The 21,546-nt window shown below is 38.8% G+C and overlaps 2 protein-coding genes across 2 annotated transcripts; one reads left to right on the top strand and one right to left on the bottom strand.

Annotated features, from left to right (window-relative positions):
- Positions 1-337: 337 nt before the first annotated feature.
- Positions 338-15,089, bottom strand: gtsf1 (gametocyte specific factor 1; the record flags this gene model as incomplete). The annotated part of the gene is made up of 7 exons (XM_084070111.1): positions 15,040-15,089; positions 3,649-3,727; positions 2,655-2,761; positions 2,279-2,402; positions 1,496-1,579; positions 523-580; positions 338-416 (listed from the first exon to the last, which is right to left on the bottom strand). The coding sequence occupies exons 2-7, from the start codon at positions 3,725-3,727 to the stop codon at positions 338-340; spliced, it is 531 nt and encodes a 176-aa protein (XP_083926237.1). The 5' UTR covers positions 15,040-15,089.
- letmd1 (LETM1 domain containing 1) lies at positions 12,504-21,501 on the top strand. Its single transcript, XM_084068365.1, has 9 exons — positions 12,504-12,629; positions 13,125-13,279; positions 13,372-13,487; positions 14,054-14,136; positions 14,424-14,610; positions 15,078-15,179; positions 18,481-18,633; positions 19,034-19,130; positions 20,226-21,501. Exons 1-9 carry the CDS (start codon positions 12,514-12,516, stop codon positions 20,300-20,302), a joined length of 1,086 nt encoding a protein of 361 aa, XP_083924491.1. The 5' UTR covers positions 12,504-12,513; the 3' UTR covers positions 20,303-21,501.
- The last annotated feature ends 45 nt before the right edge of the window (positions 21,502-21,546 follow it).

Raw genomic sequence — 21,546 nt, 5'->3', positions numbered from 1 at the left:
GGGGAAGAAATGGATGACTGACTGAGGATAAGCCCCAGCATCCATATTCTAGGGGGAACATTGAGCAAATATAGCCGATCTACCAGCTTACAACGTTGTGTCTGAGAGATATGTAGACAGAAAAAGCAGTCAAAGTACAGTTGTAACTCAGGTCCGTTTTGCCAATCTTTAACTGCAACTAAGCCGATGCCCCTTGAAATATGTAAGGGTGGGGATCGTTCAAAAATTTACATTTATTAAACACAAACTTCACACCAAGCAGAAACAAAAGAAATAAACAAACGTAACAAAACAAAGCATGCAATATCAATAATAAAGAAAACTTGCAAACATAAAATTACTGCCGGAAGGCAGGCCATGGCAGTGTCTTGGGGGCTCGCAGTATAGAGGTAAGGCTGTTGGTGTCCAACGCCAGCCTGAAGGGGAAGCATATTTATAAAATAAGACAAAAAAAGTGCCAATACATGTATAGAAATATTCGAAAGGGAGAACTAACCAGAATATTCAAAAGGGAGAACTAACCTTTGATTTGGAGCTGTCGTAAGGCCCCAAACAAAAGGAGTTGCAGTATTGTCAGATTCTGCAAGAAGTTAAACAGAAAGAACAGTGACAAACTGGTTAAAGCGGCACTATGTAACTTTTTTAATTAATAAAATGTAATTTTGTCCAATCTGTATGGTAGCGTATGTTAATACAATATAACTCATAGAATTGGGGTTGTATTTTCTCTCCCTGTTCTTCTATTGAGACATTTAGAACCTGTGTCTAGGTGAGACATCACCTTTGACACACGATCTGGTTTCTTGTTTGACACAAAAGGTCATGATTCAATTTATCCCCTGAGCAAGCAGGCAGGCTCCATTAGCTCAATGGTAAAAAGGTCAGCACTTGCGGGGACCCGGGTTCAATTCCGGGGTAGAAAAGGAAAGTTACATGCAGCTTTAACAGTTGCTGTGCTAAATTCACAGACCCAGGGGAACGGTAAAAAATAAAAAATAAAATATACTATACTATAATATGCCTGATTGCAGATTAAGTTTGTTAGGGAATTTCTATACTGTGCGGTGATATGCAAGATTCATATTATACATTATGTTAAGTAAACACTCAAACACTTGGTTTACTGGTCAGACAGAATACAGACTAGCTATTACCTCGTCACTCTCGGCTTGAACTGCCATATAAAGAATGATGACACGTGATAATGGGTCAAACTGACCAGTTACTGGACACTTGGTAGTCAGGGACTACATGGAAGTATGTGCTCGCTTGCTAGCTTAGCTTGCCAAATTTGACCTAAAACTCATGTTGTAAAATGTACCTGGTGCTGAATAGTGAACATGCAGACTGGTCTGTCATATTTGCTCAACCTTGCCTTTTTCCTCGAGAGATTCCGCAACAAGTTTTTTAACAAGTGCCAAGCTGCCATCCTATTATGTCAGACCCATAGGCAAAAATGTTCCATACAACAAAAAACACAAGAAATGCAACTGACCCTGTTCCCAGTCTTCCTCTGTGACAGGTGTTGTCCATGTAGGGCAAGGGACCTGCCATTTGTACTGCTGTTCCGTGTCATTGGCTGTGAAACAACAATTCATCTCAATAAGCAGTGCTGAATATTAGTTAACATGAAATAATTACATGTGCAATCAATGTAAACACAAATTGCACTGGGCACTTTAAAAATAAAAAGAACAAATACAAAGAAATGACTAACATATTTAATAATTTTATATAACCGATCTAGATCGGCTATTTCCGCTACTTTTTGAAAATGTTTTAAACGATCAGACATTTACCCATTAAGACCGGGAACGCATCTGTGTCTCTTTTTTTTCCTTTGGGCTATTTTTGAAAAAAAGAATGTGAAAATGTGTGCAAATCTTTGAAAAAAATAATAATTTATTTATTTATTTTTTATATATATATATATATATATATATATATATATATATACACATATATATATATATATATATATATATATATATATATATATATATATATATACACATATATACACATACACACATTTTTCACTCAAATCTTTGCTTCTGGGGGGGTCCCTGGAACAATGTTTTGAGAAAAACATTCCAAGATTTTTCAAAAGATTTCAGATTTACAAGCTCATAGCATTGCACTCTGTGCCGCACTATGAGCATGTAAATTTTCTATTTTTTTAATGGACAAAGAAAATGACACAGCTGCGTTCCCGGTCTTAATGGGTTAAGCAAAATATTCCTAAAATCAATACGAGAAAAGACATAAGTTATCTTACTTCCGGTATGGATATAACGTTTGTCCTCACAGGTGGCAGTATGGTGGGCCAACTCATTCTTGGGCACCAGGTGCCGAGCATTGAAAGGGCACGTTTTCAACTCGCGGGCTAGTTGAGGATGATTCTGCAAATACAGACGGACAGAACCTCAGTTATGTCATTCAAGCAACCATTCATGATTAATTTTCAAATTATCTTAGAAACTCAATCTCTTCAAGCTGAAGCTAATAAGCATTTCAACGCCATGTGATACATTTACTCCAGCCGAGATGTTTGGTTTAAAGTAAGAATTAAAATAACTAACACTTGACTGTTTAAATTTCCATACATATATTCATACAGTTGTCAAACAAACATTTGCACTTTTGTTACCAACCTTCCTGCACTTAAGCAGATGGTACGGGAATCGACATGCCCGGATCTGGTGGTTTTTATCATATGGACACTGGAGAAGTTTGTCTGGGTCACAGTCCTTTGTGGGATCTATGGGTAAGAGCAAACATGATATTCTCTTGGGTATTGTAGTGATCCGGAGAGGAAATTACTTCTTACTAATTATATTGACCCAGCAGTGGCTTGCTCTGAGTGAGTGCATGGGGGAGAAGTTGGGGGTTACGTGTCTTGCTTAGGGACACCAAAAACAGGAGAGACAAAGCCTGGAGGAGGCGAGGATTGAACTGCAGACCTTCCAATTCCCAAATGGCTGTTCTACCCTCCTGAACCACTGCCGCCTTAATTACGGCCCTAAACACTGTTTTCACATCGATTTAGGCAGACAGTCTTTTCGTCTGTCCGCAGACTGTTAAGACGGCAAACAAAACACGCATGATATGTCGCTAATGGTGATTTAGTTTACAAAAATGAAATATGAAGTTATTTTGTGTATTTATTCTAGTAATGCAGCTCTTAATATTATATTGCAAATGTACTGCAAGTGATATTTTTTGGTTAAACAGCTCTACATTCTGATAGTAATCACTGCTATAGCATGTTTATTCAGTAACAGGGGTCTCCCTGTCTCTCCAGCTCTTTAGTAAAGATAGAATATATGTTCAGGTAGGTTAACATATTTTATCCAATCAGGTAAGAGAACCCCTGGTATATGTCTGTTTGTTTTTTGGGGAAAAAGGAAGCAATCCATGTATATGAACAGAAATGTAAGATCCTATCCTGTGCTTCGCAATAAAAAATGTTTGAAACAAGTTGAGAGAACTCCACAAAGATAGTTTACCAGCTTACGTTCCAGTTCCAATTTTGTCTGCTCATTTATTCATTTCAACTTGCTCATCTGGTTTAGTCTACCTGAATCCATATGAACGCAGCATTATCCATTACAATTTCACATAACAAATCGAAATCAAAGGTTTTACCCAATTCCTTTTCACATGAGTTGTCCACGTTAGTCCCATCAGGACTGCTGCTGCGGGCATGCCTTGATGCAGTCAACATCTAAAGACAAAATGGAAGTAAAATGTATTAAGTTCTGACAATATAGAAACAAACAAGTCTAGTAACCTAGACAACTGACCAACTTTTAACACAATAAGTCAAAGATGCATACATATTCAACCATAATTCTAAGTTTTAAGAAGATTTCAAGTAATTTCTTTGCATTCTTCCTACACCCTCGGGCAACTGTTGTCAAGTGTTACTGTACATGCACTTTCTATGGTCCACTTAAATTTACAGTGTTCTTATAAAAAGCTACAAAAACGCCCACAAGACAGATTATTGAACTAAAGCAGAGATTCTTAACTGAATGGTACGACGGGATCGCTTGAGAAAAAAATAACTGACATATACATACTTATAGAACAATGTTTGTCATGCGACACCCATTAAGGTTTACCCACACGTCGAAAGATCATTTAAGCGTTCGTGAGTGAGCCAACTGCATGTTAACGCCAAACTACCAGAGACGTCCTGACCTGAACCATTTGCTAGACCAGTGGTTCTCAAAATGGGGTCCGGGGACCCCCAGGGATCCTTGAGGGAGTTCCAGGGGGTCCCCAGCTAAATGATAGATTAGGCACCAAATGGACCCTTATGGGTCTGTAACTCTGAGTGTACAAATGGATTTGTACACTCTGAATTAAATTGACAGATTTTACAATATAAATTGCGGTCCAAGTGATAGAAATGCCATTAAATGGGGGTCTGTAGCCTAATGCATGTCAAAATGGTTGAGAATCACTGCTAGAGCCGTAAAAGATCTTCTCTTATGGGGGTCCCTGGCATATATTTTGAAATGGGGATCCGCTGGCTAATAAGTGTCAATTTGGGGATCCTTGACATGAAAAAGTTTGAGAACCACTGTTCTAGACACGCCTGGCTTGTAGATTTCTTTTTTATTTGGAGAGCACGCGACACCGTCGTACTTCCGCGTTCATTATCGCTGGTTCCATACGACAACGATGTTCTTTGTAGGTCTAAAAAAAGGCTTTTGCAGAAGGCCGTTGTACGTTTTTTGTATCAGCATTCATTATTATTCCGTAAATTTGAATTGACCGTAGAAATACTTCGTCCCTTTGTGTTCCTCTACTAATGAATCGAATGTCAAGCACGTGCGTTGCGTTTAGGAGGTGGGCGACGCACATGCTCGAACTGACGTTAAACAACGATTTAATTAGTTTATTTTAACGTTAAACGTCGTTCAAAAACATTAACTTCAGGAAAGTTAACACAAAATGACCACTTGCATTATACAACCCCACCTCCACGACTTTTACGATGCAAACCTTCGTTAGTACTGCTGCTGCCGTGCTGCGTAACGACCTCAATCGACTGATGTCTGATGCCTGCGCGTACGTGGTGTGACCTCAATCTTTCAACAAAAACGCCCCACCTACTGGTGATGCGAGGTTACGCCCCACCCACGCGGTCACCTGTTCTTTACTTGCGTAAAAGTACAAAAGTATTGGTATCAAAATGTACTTAAAGTACAAAAGTAAAAGTACTCTTTATGCAGAAAGACCAATTTCACAAGTTTTCAAATGTATAAAAATCTTTTGAAAATAGCAGATCTACAAGCTCACAATGCCATTGTGAGCTTGTATCGGCTATTTTCAAATGGCTGAAATGTAAAATGGTACATTTGTAGGGCTGAAGTGGTTAATGTATGTTCTGTAATAATAATCAAAATCTACAAAGTAACTAGTAACTAAAGTTTTCAAATTTACTTTACACCACTGTGTGTGTGTGTGTGTGTGTGTGTGTGTGTGTGTGTGTGTGTGTGTGTGTGTGTGTGTGTGTGTGTGTGTGTGTGTGTGTGTGTGTGTGTATATATATATTGTAGATTTTGATTATTATTATTACACAACATTAACCACTTCAGCCTATTTCAGCCTACTTTTTTTTTTTTTTTTTTAGACATAATTATTATAACTGAAACAGGACATTCTGCATAATGAGTACTTTTACTTTTGGTACTTTGTTGTTGTTTAATATTTTTATTACGGGAAGTTGGTTACAGTACATGGTTGTAAGTACATACATACAGTTGTATTCCCCTTTTTTTTTTTTTTTCCCCGTTTATCTCTGTGTATATGGAAAAAAAATAAAAAATAAAAATAAAAAAAATACAATAATAATAGTAGTAATAGAGCATTTGCAAGGTTTACATTTTAGAATGTCAATAACATTGTTGAGGTACAGTAAAACAGAACAGGTAAATAATTCAGTAATAGGAAAAATAAAATGATATTGATATTAATAATAAAGTATGAGTAATACAGCTATACATAAAAAAAAATGAAGAAAAAAAAAATAATAATAATAATGATAATAAAGAAAAAAAAAAGAAAGAAAGAAGAAGAAAAGAAAAAGAAAAAAAAAAGAAGATAAGGTATGAGGGGGTGGGAGAGGAGGGGGGGGGGGGGGTTCAGTCAGAAGGTAGTGTCTGTAAGGAATTGAAATAATTAATAAAGGGGTTCCACTTATGGGTAAATTTAGCAGGGGTGCCCTTAACAGAGAAACGAATCTTTTCCAGCTTAAGGAAAGACATGACGTCCCTTAGCCACATAGAGATGGAAGGGGCCTTGGGGGATTTCCACTGCAATAATATGCGCCGTCTTGCCAGGAGGGATGTAAAGGCTATTATATATTATATTGCTATGAGAGGATTTATCTGTATTTCAAAGCTAAGAACCTTTGACAAGGTGGCAAAATAATCGTTCCAGAATTTGTTAAGTATAGGACAAAGAAAAAACATGTGGCTCAGGTTGCATGGGGAAGCATGACATCTTTCACATTGGTCTATAATAGATGGGTATATCTCAGATAGACGGGATCTGGAATAGTGAACTCTATGAAGTACTTTGAACTGTATGAGTTCTAGTCTTGCACATGGAGTGCTTGATCTTATCCTCTCCAAGGCGTCGTTCCAGCACTGATTGGTGAAGGCTACACCGAGTTCCTGCTCCCAAGCTGCGCGAACTTTGACCGCCGGTTGGTGGTCAAAGGACATTAATTTCTCATATATAGTAGATATGAGGGATATCTGGTTGGGTTTCAGTATCAACAGGTCTTCCCAATTCTGAATGGGAGGGGAAGAAGGATAGGATGGAAAGAGGGAGGAGACGCAATGTCGAATTTGAAAGTAGCGGAACAGATGCGATGTGGGTAAATTGAAGTCTGAGGATAAATCTGCGAAGCTGTAAAATGTACCATCTTTAAAGAGATCTCTGAAACATTTGATTCCCTTATTCTGCCAGGCAATATAAGTGACGTCTTCGAGAGATGGGGGAAATAGGTGGTTCCTCGCTAAGGGCATCAAAGAGGAGGGTGAAATAAATTTAAAATGGCGCCTGAATTGAAACCAAATCTTAAGTGTGGAGCGTGTAACAGGGTTGGATGTGAATTTGGAGAGGAGTATTGGTAAAGTGGAGGAAAGGAGAGCCATAGGGGAAGGTGAGGAGCTTGGCAGCGCCTCCAACCTACACCATAGAGTCTCTGGGGAGTAAAGCCAGTAGGAGAGTTTTTGGATTTGAGCTGACCAGTAATAGAGCATAATATTGGGTAAAACAAGGCCGCCATTAAATTTGAATTGTTGCAATAGGGATTTCCTCACTCTGGGTGTCTTTCCATTCCACAGAAAATTAGTAATGATTTGATCCACAGATTTAAAAAAATGTTTGGGGAGAAACAAAGGGATACACTGGAACAAAAAAAGAAATCTGGGCAAGACGTTCATTTTGACCACGTTGATTCTGCCTATTAGTGATAAGGGCAGTGACTTCCACCTTTGTAAGTCTGCTTTGAGTTGGGTGAGTAAAGGGGCATAGTTAGCAGTGTAGAGAGAGGTTAAGGTTCGGGTTGTGTTGACCCCCAAGTACCTAAACCCTGATGGGCTGAGTTTGAAGGGGATCTCGGGTTGTGTGAGTAACAGAGCGGGTGGGTTTATGGGGTAACATTCACTTTTAAGAACGTTTATTTTGTAGCCTGAAAAGGAGCTGTATGTATCCAGGAGAGACAGGATCGGCGGGATGTTAATAAGTGGGTCTGATATGTATAAAAGCAAATCGTCCGCATACAGAGATAATTTGAGCTCAACGCCAGCACGGCGGACTCCGCAAAATGACGGCAGTGATCTTAATGCTATTGACAGGGGTTCAATGGCCACGGCGAAAAGCAAGGGAGATAGAGGACATCCCTGTTTACAACCACGAGATAGTGTGAAGTAGTCGGAGTAGGTGTCATTGGTGTGAACACTAGCTTGGGGGGAGGTATACAGAAGCTTGATCCAGGATATAAATCTGTCTCCGAGTCCAAATTTGTGGAGCACTGCAAAAAGATATTCCCATTCGACTCGGTCGAAGGCCTTCTCTGCGTCGAGAGAGATGACTACTTCTGCTGTTGAGGAGGAATGTTCAGAGTACATAACATTAAAGAGTGTGCGGACATTAAAGAACAATTGACGTCCCTTAATAAAACCGTTCTGCTCCTCCGATATGATGGTCGGAAGGATTGTTTCCAGACGGGTTGCTAAGGCTTTGGCCAAGATTTTTACGTCTACGTTCAGCAAGGACAGGGGTCGGTAGGAAGCACAGGATGTGGGATCTTTGTCTTTTTTTAATAAAAGAGCTATGGATGTCTGAGTTAGAGTTTGTGGCAATATGCCAGATTGTAGGGACTCATTAAAGACAGAAATAAGTAAAGGGGCTAGTTTGTTGACAAATTTTTTAAAGAACTCAACAGAAAATCCGTCGGGACCAGGAGATTTGTTATTTTGCATCGTTTTTATTGAGGCTATAATTTCTACCAAAGTTAAAGGGGTGTCAAGGTGGTCAGCCGTAGTAAGGTCGATAGACGGAACCGTTAGAGTCCCAAGGAAGTTAAACATATCTGTGGTATCTGACGGTGATTCTGATTCGTAAAGTGAGGTGTAATAGGTCTTGAAAATTGAGTTAATGGTATTTGGGTCGGAGGTAAGATTACCTGTGGAGTCCTTGATGGTCGGAATCGATCGGGAGGAAGCTTGTTGTTTCAATTGGTGGGCTAGTAGTCTGGTCGGTTTGTCGCCGTGTTCGTAATAATTGGAGCGTGACTTTAATAAGAGCCGCTCCGCGTCTGCCGTAGCAGTGCGATCGAACTCTGCCTGCAAGTCGATCCGTTGTTTCTGCAGAGTTGAAGTGGGTTTTGTTGCGTTTTGAAGGTCAAGATCCTGAATTTTTCTTGCTAGTTCTTGCAACTTGGCCTTGCGATTTTTGTTTAGGAAGGCAGAGTAAGATATTATTTGGCCACGGATATAAGCTTTGAATGTCTCCCATATCAATGAGGGGGAGGTGGAATCGGTTTGATTAGTAACCAGGAAGTCGTCAATTGATGAAGAGATAAAGGTATTGAAGGCATCGTCAGATAGCAACAGAGGGTTAAGTCTCCATGGTGATGGGGAACGAATTTGGTCTAAAAGTTGGATGTCCAGACTTAGAGGGGCATGGTCTGAAATAACAATTGGGTGGTACTGGGAAGAAAGAACTTTAGGAATGAGGGAGCCGTCAACAAAAAAATAGTCAATACGGGAATAGGATTGATGGACATTTGAAAAGAAAGAAAACTCCTTGGCTTGGGGGTGACAGAGTCTCCAGGGATCGACGCAACCGTTCCTAAACATGAATTCTGAGATTGACCTGGACATACAGGACTGAGACAGAGTGCGGGGGTTCGAACGGTCCAAAGCCGGGTGGATAGCACAGTTCAAATCGCCACCTAGAATCAGGAGGTGGGTGTCTAAGAGAGGGAGGGAGCTGAATAGCTTATTTGTAAAGTCTGGGTTGTCAAAGTTTGGAGCATAGACATTTACCAATAGGACCGGTTTGTGACATAGAGTGCCTGCAATAATCAGGTATCTACCGTTTCTATCGGCTATGGTCTTGGATGGGGTGAATTGGACTCTTTTATTAAATAAAATGGCTACCCCCCTTGCCTTGACATTGAAAGACGATTGAAAAGTATCGCCTACCCATGGGCACCTGAGTTTAGCTTGATCTTTGTCCCGTAGGTGTGTTTCCTGTAGAAATATAACATCAGCGTTTAAGCGTTTTAGGTGAGAGAGAATCTTTGAGCGTTTGATTGGGCTATTCATGCCCTTAACATTCCAACTCAGAAACCTGATTCCGTGGCCCTTATCTGGGGTTTGTGTTATTGTGTTAGCCATCTAGCCAGTCGTACAAATGAGAGATGGTGGAAAAGATGTCTATGCGACTGACTGAATCGCCCCAATAAAGGGAGGGGTGGGGAGGGGAGGAAAGGAAAGAGGGGGAGGGGAGGGGAGACAAAAAGAACAAAAAGTAAAACGAAATAAAAAAACATGTAAACAACTGTTGACTACAGAGATATAGCCCGGTGCCCGCAACCCACCCTGCCCTCCCACCCCAGTTGCACCTAAGTTGTCCCCATCTCCGGGCAATGGGAACAGCGATGCAGACTCCAAAAGGAGTCATCCTCCTAAGAGGGGTACTTGCGACTTTCTAGCTTTACGCCTAACGAGTACAGAGAGGGCTCAGAGAAAAGGCCCCCGGTGTTGAGATGTAGATTGATTGTTGAACTTGATTGTGATTGTGTTAAGGAAAATAAATAAATTGTATGCCTGTTGAGTAGCCAAATGTGATTATGGGAGCATAACATAAGTAGTTACTGAAGTAGAGTACTAGAATTTTAATAAAAGGTAAGGAGATATGATAAAAAAAAAAAAAAAAAAAAAAAAAAAAAAAAATTATAGCAACAACCGTTATTTAAAAGAAGAGAGAGAAAAAAAAAAAAAAAAAAAAAAAAGTTACCTTATGTCTATTGGCTAATGTGTATATTTTTCTATTAAGGGCGTGATAAGATGATAGGAAAGGGACTGGAGCATAGAGTTCTGATATTGGTGGAAAAATAAAACGGGACTTACAATACCTACAATACAGATAGATGATGAGACCTGGATTCAAATGCAGAGGTAAGTAAAAGGTAATAAACCTTCAGCTTGTCAAGGCGTCTACCATAGTTCAATACAGCCTGGTGTCTTAAGTTAGAGATGCAAAGAAAAGAGAAGTGGAGATCATTTCGGCCTGGTGTCTTTAATTCAAGAATCAAAAAAATAAAAATAAAAGAGAAAAGAAAGAACATAATAAGTGACAAAAGTTCAGTGCAACCAGGTCTTCAGTACAGGGCAATAGAAATATAAGTAATAGTAATATTACGGCTGATCGCAAAATTGAGGAGAGGAGAGATGGGAGAGGAAGGAAAAAAGTCCGCTATACAAGGCAAAAGAAAGTACCCTAAGATATCTGTTGAAAATAGAAAGAAAGAGAATAATTAAAATTAAAAAAAAAGTGCCTCGAGTTTACTCATCCCACTCCCAGTCCAAAATTAATCAATACATGAATAAATAAAACACAGGCAAAAACAAAAACAAAACACAGAACTATATGACTCATTCCAGAGTTCAGTTCACAGTGATGGTGTATATACCTCATCCACAATTCAAAGCATCATGTCCTGTAGTCCAGGGCACAACTTAAGGCAAAAATAAGTACCTAGAGTTCAGCGTTAGTCAATCCATTAGAGAGAGGGAGAGAGAAAGCAAAACAGAGAGAGAGAGAGAGAGAAAGGGCGAGAGACACCGAGCCAAAGAAAGAGAGAGAGAGCGAGAGAGAGGGAGGGGGGAGGAAGGGAGAGACGCAGAGAGAGAGAAAGACAGAGTGAGAGACGGAAAAAGAGAGAGAGAAGAACGGAACGGACCCTTAGTTCAAAGCTCGTTCATCTGTCAATAATCAAAGGGAAGGTTTCCACCGATCAGACAGAGATATTAACTGTGGAAAAATACCGTCTAAAGCAAAAGAAAATAGTAACATAATAAAAAATAAAAAAAAACTAGAGATAGAAATGCGATAATTATGTAGATAATAATTAAAGGAAAGATATCTGCAAATCAAACCGGGATGGTACTGAGTACTATTCGGTTCGAGGAGAAAGGTAAATTAAATTGTGGTAATTATAACTTTAGTAATTTAACAGGCTGATGATGATAAGATTTCCACAGATCAGTCGTAGGTATCGCTGTGTAAAAATACAGTTCGGAACAACAGGAAAGAATAGTAATTAAATGTCTGGTAATAAAATAATAAAAATGATAGGAATAACAATGACAAAAAAAATAGAGATTACAGTGATATTAAAAAATAATAATCGGAGGGAAAATATCCACAGATCAAGTGAGAATATCATTGTGTATACAGTTCGGTTCAAGGCAAGATGTAAGTAAAATAGCAGTAGTAATAACTGTAGTAATTTAGTAGGCTAATAAAAATACGGTTTCCACAGATCGGGCAAGGATTGAATAATAAAAATTGCAAAGTCAATGTTTATACAAAAATAATAATCACTACTTTTGGTACTTTAAGTATATTTTGATGCCAATACTTTTGTACTTTTACTCAAGTCGATTTTGATTACCGGACTTTTACTTGTAGCAGAGCGTTTCTACATTGATTGCAATATTGATACTTTTACTTAAGTAAAAGTACTTTTTCCACCACTGCTGCTTATGTCAATAATATGGATGCTGTGAAAAAATGTCTGTCGAAAAGACAAATTAAGTTCCACTTCCTCCATCAACGTTTTCCCCAGGGTTTTCCAAACTATAAATTGGCCCGGGCCGTACAACCATCATTACGGTACACACATGACCCTGTACAGCTGCAACAACAGTTACGGTAAATGCTTGTCCCCAACAGGAATTTGCCCTTACCAAAATGGCGCTGTCGTGTGTGCGTCTGTGTGGTCACTTTTCTTTGGTACGACGGTATGCATTTCGGCCGAATGGGATAACAACTGGCCTTTATTCTCCTTATGTGTCATCTCAGTCAAGGTATACGGTTCATTCTATTTTATTAGATGTATTTATTCAGCTTAGTTTTTGCTTTTAGCTAGCTGTCATATATCAGCTGATGTTATCATAACCTCTTGAACAGGCAAGCTAAATGACCCTTTCTAATAGTACTTATGTTTATCTAAAGTGTTTATGTAAAGTTTCTTAAATTCCGGAGCTTATTTGTAGATTCATTTACACTTGAACTGGACATTGGCCATGCCCATGTAGCTCCCTTCATGAGGCAACACAGGGTCGTGTCTCACACACACACACACACACACACACACACACACACACACACACACACACACACACACACACACTCTGTATCTACTGTACAGATATCTACCTATCTATCTATTGGCTGAGGCTCTGGGTGTAGATTTTAAGGATACAGAACAGGAGATAATCGGAGCCAAGCCACATTTAGTTATGGTAAACCTTGAATACCTGCTCATAAGAGCTAACATGTCCCCTCCTTATACATGACAGGTTGTCCCTGTGCAGACAGTTCTCATCCTCAAAAGCCAGACCAGGTGTTGGCCAATATGTTTCGTCCAGACTACAGCGGGCAAATGACAAATATGAAAGATACCTTAAAAGACGGTTCCCCCGCTTTTATCAGCTCTATCACACTTTTGTTGAAGGTAAACCACCATTAATTCACACACAAAATCTTAAGAAAAGCTGTACTCCCAATTTGTGTAGATTTCATCCATATACTATGTCACTATTCCAGGATTCAAGCTGCTCTTTCAAGATGCCAAAGAAATTAAGAGAATAAAAATGGCAATGTACACCGACAGCATAAAAGTCCAGGATTTACCCTACAGAGACATGGAAAAGCTTTGGCAGGTGGGTGTCCTGACTGTATAGGATATTGTTTATTTATGCACACTGTTTGATCACTAATCCAAGTTCATTCAAATATGTAGCAATTGTGTTGGACTTCAACAGCCTGAACAGTTCAGTTTGTGATTAAGTGAAGCAATTAACACAATAAATATAATCCTGTCAGTCCTATCATTAGGCCTACATTAATTAACCACTTGAACCCTGGCGTCCTTATTTTGGGGCTAACATTCTGTGAAAATGGCAAAAGCTCACAACTAGATATGTGACGTGTTGTGAGCTTTTCGGCGACAATATTTGGTGTAAACTAGAGAGAAAACGGGAAGGGGTCTAGTATGTAACCTTTGGAATCCAGTCAACTAAGTATAGGGTTTCAGTGGTTAATTATAGTTTGGAGCCTGACCAGTCAATTCAGATGCCTGAGGTTCAGAAGGGAGTGTAAGGTACTTGCAAGTGATGTTCACAAGGATAATCAGAGTTGTAAAACATACCCTTGTTTTCATCTGGGAACACCTTTATGTTTAAGGCCAATAAAAGACTGAATAGAAATGTCTTTCTTTGGTTCTCAGTTTCGCAGAGACATGATGAAAGCCATTCCATTGGTGTTGATATCCATCCCCCCCTTTGCCAACTACTTGGTGTTCCTCCTGATGTAAGTTTGTCACCTTGAAAGAGTGTCTCCTCACTTCACTCATCACTGTTTAGTTCATACTGTATATGCTGCAAATCAAACCGATTGAAAGTGAAAGTTGCCTCAAAATGTAACTAATCATACTATGTTGCTCAATAATAATACATTGTGCTCCACAATGTATGCCACCTGCCATCCCATCCCTCTGTGTTGTTGGCCCGTCCTACCTTTCCCTGTCATGACATTATTCTTCCCATCAATATGTGTTCGTCTTCCCTCTGGTACCATCCTCTCCTGTTCACTGCCAGGTACCTTTTCCCCCGGCAGCTCCTAATACCCCATTTTTGGACTCTGAAACAGCGGGTGGAGTTCAGAGGTGTGTACCATTCCAGCAGGGCCCAACACCATTTTGCAGTGCTTAAGGAGCTTGAGAACACAGGCAACCAGGTCAAAGAAGGTCACATTAAGAGAGGCCTACAACACCTGTGCAGTAAAGTAAGATGTAGCCTGGTTCTATTCTAATATCCCTCCTTTGTCCCTCTCCCTGGTCTATGTATATTTTAATCTGCACCTCACTGGGTAGATGCTATTTGTTATTTACCTGGTTGATGGATATGGGGTTTACATGTTATCCAATACATGTCATATAATAAGTATAGCATATAATTGTCCTCTTAGCACTCCTTTCTTGACACCTCACCACCTATTTGACAAAAATGTTCATGGACGGAGCTTACTCCAACCTTGCACGTTGTATGTCTCTTTGGATAAGAGGATCTGCTAAATGCCTAAATTGTAAGTGAAAGGAGCATCATACATATGTATGAGTTGACTGTTTTGCATCTTAACTGGCTACATTTTAGTCCCAAACTAAATTAATACCATACATAGCCAAATGAGTATTAATACAGTATGTGTGCTTACGTCAGTTAGATAAGGCTGTGTATCTGTGCATTTTCCAGGTGCAAAGTGGAGCACATCCCAATGTGTCCGAAATCCATGCTGTGCGGAGTGTATTTTCTGGACCCCCCCTGGGTATAAGGAGGATGAGCGTAGATCAAATGGTTAGTGAACTAAGAGACCTTCCTTACACTTTCTCTCCTGAAAAAGTCAATTTTATGGACTCTACTGATTCTGGGTACCAATACATTTTAGAACACAAAGTGATACTCAGGTTATGCATTGATATACATTTTGTAGGCTTAATTGATTTTGGTTGGTTACAGTAGTAATAGACAATTTTGAGTATTAAAGTGTGGTTTCGTTTCCTCCCTGCTCATCCCATTACAAACGAAATGCAACATGGGCGCTAAGTGCAGCAGTGGAGAGTAATATTGTAGTATAGACTTGTTATAAGTGCCCTAATTCCGTATAAGAACCCTGCGTCCATGTACATGGCATGCAGAATGATTCCGCATCAGACAAACACATCACAGATAACTCCATGGATTGTTTACTTAATATTCTGCGTTTGATTTGGAAGCACAGCATTGCTACTTTTCTATTGCTATGATCGCGACTTTCATACTAAAGTGACACATAACTACAAAACATCCAGTGATTTGTACCTACTTTGGATTTTAAACCCTGCCAGGGTTCCCTTAAAAACTAATTATTAAATAGATTTAAATTAATATTTATTTAAAACAGGCCATAAAATTATATTTTATTAGATTCATGTTTGAATGGTCTTATTATATCATTTTTGATTGAGGTGATGTATTCCCAGTCTGCCTATATGGTGCGACTGAGTTTTAAACTGAAAGAAACCTAATAGAATAGAATATACTGTATATAAGATTTTATTTAATGTGCAAGGATAATATTTAGGGTAAGTCACATGTCTGCAAGAGTCCTGGTCTGGGTGCTATGTTACCAGATAACATTGAAGGCAACCTAAATGGTTCTACAGTACTTTGAGTAGGAGCAATTCTGACAAGACAGCTTTTGTCCTTTCTGCTTCAATTGGATTTAGTCGAGCAAGATAACATTCTATTATTGGTTGAAAAGTTTTTTTTGTCTGTAAATAAGGAAGTAGAGAGGACGCAGTTATTGTACAGAGAATAATGCAACATTGTCCAAATGTTTGTTATAGTGAAATTCACTGTAACAATAAGAAATACATACTTTTGCCGGTGAACAATATGCATACATTTTCATTGCAAGTTTGGTCTTAAAAAAATTCGAGGTGGCATTAAAACTGTCTTAAAGGAGAATTTTGGACTAAGTTGTTCTTACCTTTTCTATGATGTTATGATATCTTAGGATGAATGGTACAGTAGAAAAAATTCATAACTCCACCCCGGGTCCGCCACAGCTTAACACATTGACTGCCTGAATTATTTTCACTGCCTATTGTTATTCATGCCAGAGATTTTTCAATGGAAAAAAAAAAAGTACTCAGGAGCCGAGATACAAAATTTTAAAGTTTTAAGTTAACAAGGAAGTGGATGAGAGTAAAGATCTTCGAAAATTCATATCTCCTTGGTCTTTGGGTCAAATTTTTTAAAAAAAAAGTAAAAAAAAAAAAAAAAAAATTAGCAGATCTTGGCACTCAAGTGATGAAAAGCTAAAAACGAGTTAAGTCGTTTTAGGCATTCAATGTGTTAAAACGTGCACGGATAGGCCTTGCGTGTTTCCTTTTTTTTGTGAGATCTGACGTTCATAGTGACAGAACACTGTGCAACCAAAAAAAAAAAAAAAAAAAAAACCTAAGTCTCGTCTAGATTTCAATCTCGTCTAGCGAGACTTCTGTTTTTTTTTTTGACAGTGTTATATCCTGCAGTGTGTACCTGCCTTAAAGGGTAAGACCACTTTGGTAGAGGTTTGGGTTGTGTAGTTACCTTGCCATGATGTAACTCCAAAGGTGGGCAAGAAATCAAAAATAATTGCTCCATTGATTAGAAATTGATCATTCAAAATATGCTCCTCATTGACTTACATTGTACGGTAAAACATCTCTCAAAGTCACTCTTTTAGCACATAAATGAACCCAAACATAGCTGATTCAGACAATATAGAGAATCACCAAACCCAGTACTGTTTGTTTTTTTAATAAAAATGTTGATTTCCTGTTGATTTTACTATTTGAAGATCTGGATCCGGATCCGGGTTTTCTACTTATTAAAAATGGCAAAATCAACAGGAAGTTGACCTTTTTATAAAAAAAAAAACAGTACTGGGTTTGGTGATGTTCTATATTGTCTGAATCAACTTTGTTTGTGTTTGTTTATGTGCTAAAAGAGTGACTTTGAGAGCTGTTTTACCGTACAATGTAAGTCAATGAGGAGAATATTTTGAATTATCAATTTCTAATCAATGAAGCAATTATTTTTGATTTCTTGCCCACCTTTGGAGTGACATCATGGCAAGGTAACTACGCAACCCAAACCTCTACCAAAGTGGTCTTGCCCTTTAAGTCTTACATTTTAACTTCCTCTTTTAATGCCTGAAATATTGACAGTTTAACAAATTTGTTGAGGTTACGCCCAGGGATCATCAACATGTCCGTACACGGCCAAACGTGTCCGTGGCAAGACATGTCCATGTCCGTGGCACATTTTTTATTTTGGTTAAAATGTGTCTAAGTCCATGACTACACCAAGGTTTTTGACTTGGCTAGAGGTTTTTTTACATTTTGGAGGACGATTGGAGTTGGGCTCTGACTTTTAATCAGCTTTCCTTGGCTCCATAAACTATTATTTCAGTTTTGCCTTTGTTTAATTGAAGAAAATTATGGCACCTTTACTCAGTGTGTGTTTGGACCATAGTCCTCTAGTGATAATGGTTATGCATATTTGTGTATCGTCTGCATACTGTAACTATGGTAGCTTATTGTGTTGTTTTCCATAATCTGAGCAACCTGATAGTGAAGAAAGGGAACTTGGAAAGACACTTGCGGCCAAACCATTTGACTAAACATTTCCAGTAGACGGGGAACTGAGAAACAGAAATAAACGTAGGAACTGAAATTTCAACAATTATTTCTATACAAAAAGATCAAGTCAAGCGCAATAATAAGATACCCAAAGTAAGACTACTGGCATAGACACTATGGCACATTACGAGTCCATTCGTTTACATTTAGGGCTAGTCAGTTGTGTTTCTGGTAAAATTATTGACCAGTTATTTTGTCTGTCCGTGACAAAAATTAAATATTGATCAAAATGTCCATCAAAAGCTGGCATGGTGATGACCCCTGGTTACGCCTACTATTAAATGTCCACCACCACAATCAACCACCACTGTAGGTAATTAGGGTATAGTATTTCTGGTGCATTTAAGAGTGCAGGAACACAAATGAAGACAAACCAACTAACTGCACCACAACCTCAGCACTCTCACTCTGTTTTCTCTACCAACCAGAGATATATCAGCCCCCTGCTCTTCCTGACAACCCGTCTGCCAGGTGTCATGATTGGCAGGCGGCTGAACAGCCACGCACTGGAGCTGCTCCAGCTTGACCGCGCCCTCATCAAACTGGGCCCTCATGAGCTGAGTGAGTCCGAACTCAGACAGGTCAGTGCCTCACTGTCTCAGCAAATGACTGAGACTTCAGCCCTTTCATAGCCACAGTGTAAACTGATTAATAATAAAGTACTCCTTTTGTGTTAAAGTACTCCTTTTGTTTGTGAAATACAGTTCTGTATTAATATTGAATGACGGGTGCACTGGGAGCAGTTCAATTGTGGCTGGAGACTTATGTTAAATAATATTTAACACAAGTATCGTTCATGTATCATATCGACTGAATCGAAACGTATCGTATCGTTCTAAATTAACCTGTATCGTTCATGTATCGTATCGACAACCAAGTATCGTGATACGTATCGAATCGTTGTTAAAACGTATCGTTACACCCCTATTAAATATCTTTCCCCCTCTCTGCAGTGATAACTCTGATTTGTATTGTATTCAGGCATGTTATGTCAGGGGAGTCAACGCTGATGTTCTCAGCATCAATCAGTGTCGTGAGTGGCTGTCACAGTGGCTCCAGGTCTCCTACCCCTTGAAAGGTATCATACATTTTCCTCAGTCTCTTGTTCTCATTTTGCTGTTTTTCAACACAGACCATATGCGAATGTTAATTCCTATATATCTGTATGTACAATAGCTTCAGTACAGAGAAACCTACCACGGTGCTGCATCTTATCACTGAGTGTAGTCCAAGAGGTTAATAGCCACTGTGCCTAATGTAGTCCTGGGTTTCCGGTTTAGTTTTCCATAGCTTTCTTTAATTGGTTCTGCAGCATATTTGAACCGGAAACACATATGAAGGTGTCATACAGTATGTGATTCTGGTTCAAATCGTCTGCCTAGCCAATCGAATGAAGCTAAGCGATACTGAACCACAAAAGATAACGGGTATGCCACCTTCTGGAAACCTGGACTACAGTTATGCACAGAGCCTATATAGATTAGGCTTTCATAAACCATGATCTTTTCAAAAACAAAAAATATGCAAAGATATGCATGACTATAATGTGAGTTTCCTGTTCATTCTGTACACACTTTTCAATCACATTTGATTTGGAACTACTTTTGCAATTGCCGCAGTACATCCCAACAATTTGTAAACGTCTGCACTATATCAGTTGTAACCTAGCCGATGCAGTTCATAGCCAGCATGCAAAATCCTAGTTTTGCAAAACCAGCCCACAAATTAAGCTTAGCTCATCATTAGCTTGTACAGTGAAAAACTGAGCTCTTAAGGTTTAGACTGGCTTTGTGAGGCTAGCAAAACTCACTAGAACGGCACAAACAGTCCAGGAAATGTTTCTGTGGAAGTGCAAAATAAAGTCAATAAAACCTGCCAGGAAGTATGCTTTGTGACAAATGTCTGTAACAAATCATGTCTAACTGTGAGTTGCCCGTTTTTGTAAGAGAACATCTGTCATGGTTTGACAGCTTAAACGATTGCACCGTAGTGTACTTGATAATACCTGATAGATATTCTGTTCTAGTAAGAGTATTTAACACCATGCTGTACAGTATGTCCTGTTTGTGTCACAATTTTAGAAAATACTTGACTGACTGACCTGACTTAAAAAACAGAAAACCTGTTCTTTAACAACCCAAACTATTAATATGACTTTTTTGTTTTCTTTCAGAGTCAGAGGTATCTCTGCTTTTGTTCAGCATGGTATTACTTTCTGCCAACTACCCAAACACTCACAGTCGTCATTGACAGGAAGTCCGGAGCAGTTTGCCATTTCCTGTATGCCATGTGCTATCTATGTTGATCTGTGCCACTTCCCCAAAGGTGTCAACATCTGTGTAACACTTCGTATTCCAGTACCCTGGGATATCCTAGTGATTTTATGGGTGTGGAACAGCTCTTTCTTACAACTATACTCTCAAAAACCTTTATCATTATACTGGTACTGTGTATGCGTGCTCATTCTCCATGGAGCTGTTCACTGATATACAGTAGTTAGACTGTCCTGTGTCACAGCAGTAATACTTTTGAATGCTGAAACTGACTGGTATTATATTTTACAACAAGTAGAGCTACATCTCCGTAATTGAGGATTATACATTTATTACCTGTTGCAGTAAAGTTCAGTATATTGGCATTGTTGAGGGAAATGCATGGGTTATGTACTGTTACTATCTCAAACTAGTCACCACTTTAAGACTGGCTTGAATTCTGTTTACGTTCTAACTAATATCATACACTTCACTAGCAGGGAACATAAAATACAAAAGGTATAAAAAGAAAAAGAAAGAAGCTGAACTGAGTTTTACAGTCTGTTAATGTTTAGAGTTCATAATGTGAAACATTAAGAGTAACTTGGCCATAAACATTCCAGTCTAAAAACAGAACATAACACACTAAAAGCATTTTGGTATGCATTTAGCATGTATTCCAACATTAAGCTTAAACATGACCTTTCCTCATGCTTTGTACTTAGTTTAATTTCCTACTGCCCTTCTTGTTGCCTCAGTATGAATAATACTGGAGTTTTGTCGGAAACAAATAACAAAAAACTGGGCATGTGTTAGAGTGCAGCTCTGAAGAGACTTAACCTTCAAGCCTTGAGTGAAGGTGCAATGTTTGAAAAAAGTTTAAAGCAATCAAGTGTGTTATCAGGCGGTCTTTATCCAAATCCATTGACTGGATACTTAAAAGCGTGACTAAAGTAAATGTAAACTACATTTATGGATGTTGCATAGTAATGAAACTGCCTGGTTACTATTGAATTGCAAATAAACTAAATTTTGTTTGCTATGTGTTTACAGTAGATGTATGGTAGTTTAATTTTATTGTACTTGCTTGTGATGCACTTTACGTATTCAACTGCATTGTTTACTTGATGTTCTCTTTAATTTGAAGGCCTAAAAAGGAAGTCCACTATCTGTTCAGCACAGGATAACCGTCACGCACTGAGCGCAAAAACAAAGTGATTACTTCACCGGGGTTAAATTGTG

The sequence above is a fragment of the Gymnoscopelus microlampas genome (genome assembly GCF_963454915.1).
Source record: "Gymnoscopelus microlampas genome assembly, chromosome: 10".
NCBI classification, from domain to species: Eukaryota; Metazoa; Chordata; class Actinopteri; order Myctophiformes; family Myctophidae; genus Gymnoscopelus; species Gymnoscopelus microlampas.
The sequence above is the reverse complement of the archived record's forward strand: the minus strand, read 5'-3'. Positions and strand labels throughout refer to the sequence as shown.